Source organism: Chiloscyllium plagiosum, chromosome 44, assembly GCF_004010195.1.
Source record: "Chiloscyllium plagiosum isolate BGI_BamShark_2017 chromosome 44, ASM401019v2, whole genome shotgun sequence".
Classification (NCBI taxonomy): domain Eukaryota; kingdom Metazoa; phylum Chordata; class Chondrichthyes; order Orectolobiformes; family Hemiscylliidae; genus Chiloscyllium; species Chiloscyllium plagiosum.
In genome coordinates this window covers 9,766,505-9,768,454 of record NC_057753.1, presented here as the reverse complement: position 1 = coordinate 9,768,454, position 1,950 = coordinate 9,766,505, and the positions used below count along the sequence as shown (strand labels likewise).

At 49.5% G+C, this 1,950-nt stretch overlaps 1 protein-coding gene and 1 long non-coding RNA gene across 7 annotated transcripts in view; both read right to left on the bottom strand.

The window, feature by feature from the left end:
* The window catches only part of LOC122543546 (gastrula zinc finger protein XlCGF49.1-like), a 2,562-nt gene extending 2,047 nt beyond the window's left edge, over positions 1-515 (bottom strand). The window contains exon 1 of the mRNA XM_043682351.1: positions 25-515. Within this exon, the coding sequence (XP_043538286.1) occupies positions 25-383 (359 nt within the window). The 5' untranslated portion in view covers positions 384-515. The remainder of the gene's footprint in view (positions 1-24) is intronic.
* Positions 1-1,950, bottom strand: part of LOC122543557 — a 117,612-nt gene that overhangs the window by 77,096 nt on the left and 38,566 nt on the right. The window lies entirely within an intron of this gene.

The following is a 1,950-nucleotide window of genomic DNA, read 5'->3' as shown; positions in this document are numbered from 1 at the left end:
CCGCACTCGAGGCAGCTGAAGGGCCTCTCCCCTGTGTGGACTCGCTGGTGGGTCTGGAGGTTGGAGGCCTGGGAAAAGGCCTTCCCACACTTGTGGCAGCTGAAGGGCCTCTCCCCCATGTGGACCCGCTGGTGGGTGTGGAGGTTGGTGGAATCGCTGAAGCCCTTCCCACAGACAGGGCAGGGGAATCGCCTCTCCCCAGTGTGGCTGTGCTGATGAGTCTCCAGGGCAGACGGGAAACGGAAGCCTTTTTTGCAGTCGCCACACTTCCACGATTTCTCCATGGGGCGGGATTCTTCTGGTTTCTCCATGGCCGGAGCTTCAGCCACACACAAACGTGTGCAGAGCCTATTCCCCACTGTGAATCCCTCTTTCCAGGCCATATAACTGCTTCAGGCTCCACACTCAGTGCACTGCAATGGTAGGGTCTCTCATCTAGTCCCACTGATGCTGAAAACGTACTCAAACAGGAACCAAAACGCTTTGCTACTTCTCACAGAATCATAGTTGAAAACCGTTGCGGTCCTGATGGATTGAGTGACTGTCAAAGTGAGGACTGCAGACACTGGAGAGTCAGAAAGTGTGGCGCTGGAAAAGCACAGCAGGTCAGGCATCATCTGAGGAGCAGGAGAGTCAACATTTTGGGCATAAGGCCTTCATCTGTTGATTTTGAAACTTCCATCTTCAGATCTTCAAATGCTCTGTAAAAAGAGATTACAAAAGCCATCACTGTCAATGCAGGGTAGAAATTCTGAACAAGGAATTCTACTTTCTGTGGAATATTCTTTTCTTTTGTTATTCCACAAATTGAAAGCACCATTCCACTCTCTCTCCCCCTCTGTTCGCACTCCACTCTAACTAATTCCCTGAAGGTGCTGATTCAGAATCTTAAAGGGGCAGAAAAGCAAAAACGTCAAGACTGACATCTCTCTGCATTTTGGATAACTCCACAACACTGGGATACAGTTGACAGTGAGCAGGTCTGATTCTGGGAAGCAAACATAAGTGTGTCAATTCATGGGGTAACCTGCAATGCAGCTATTTGTGGAATAAAATGGTTAACGTCCCCAGGAAGGTGGGAGCAAATTGAGACATCAAGGCATTAACACCGATACACTTCAGTGAAACTCTTCTGCTCCCAGTCAGGGCAAAACACCTTTGAAAGCTGCTCTGAAAGTCCAGTCTTCACAACCAAAACTTCTGCTTTCACCAAAGATAATTAGAGTCATACAGCACGGAAACATACCCTTTGGTCCAACTTGTCCGAGCTGACCAGATATCCTACATTAATCTAGCCACATTTGCCATCACTTAGCCCCTATATGGGCCGGGTGCTGGCAGCTGGGACTAAATTGGGTTGGCTATCTGTTCGGCAAGAATGAGTTGGACCAAAGGATCTGTTTCCGTGCTGTACATCTCTATGACTCCAGTCGCATTTGCCATCACTTGGCCCCGACCCACTGAACCCTTCGTATTCATACACCCATCCACGTGCCTTTTAACTGCTGGAATTGTACCAAACCCACCACCTCGTCTGGCAGCTCATTCCATAACTGCACCACCCTCTCCATCAAAAAAGTTTCCCCTAAGATCTCTTTTACATCTCCCCACCCCGGCCTTACCGGAAACCTATTACCCTCTCGTTCTGGACTCCCCCCTCCGAAGGAAAAGACCTTGAGTATTGACCCTATCCATGCCCCTCAGGATTCTATAAAACGTCTGTAATGTCACCCTTCAGACTTTGGGGAAAACAGCCCCACCCCATCCTTCCATCTCTCCTCACCCAGGTAATTAAGACACATACCTGAGTTTGCAGAATCTGCTCCCTCCCTGGATTCACTCCAGCTGCTACAAGTGAACAGATTTCCACCCCTCCCCTCTCTCGCCTTCCCAGGATGAACAGTTCCTCCAGAGGGAGGGAGTTTCACTCTGAAACTGACAGGGCCACTT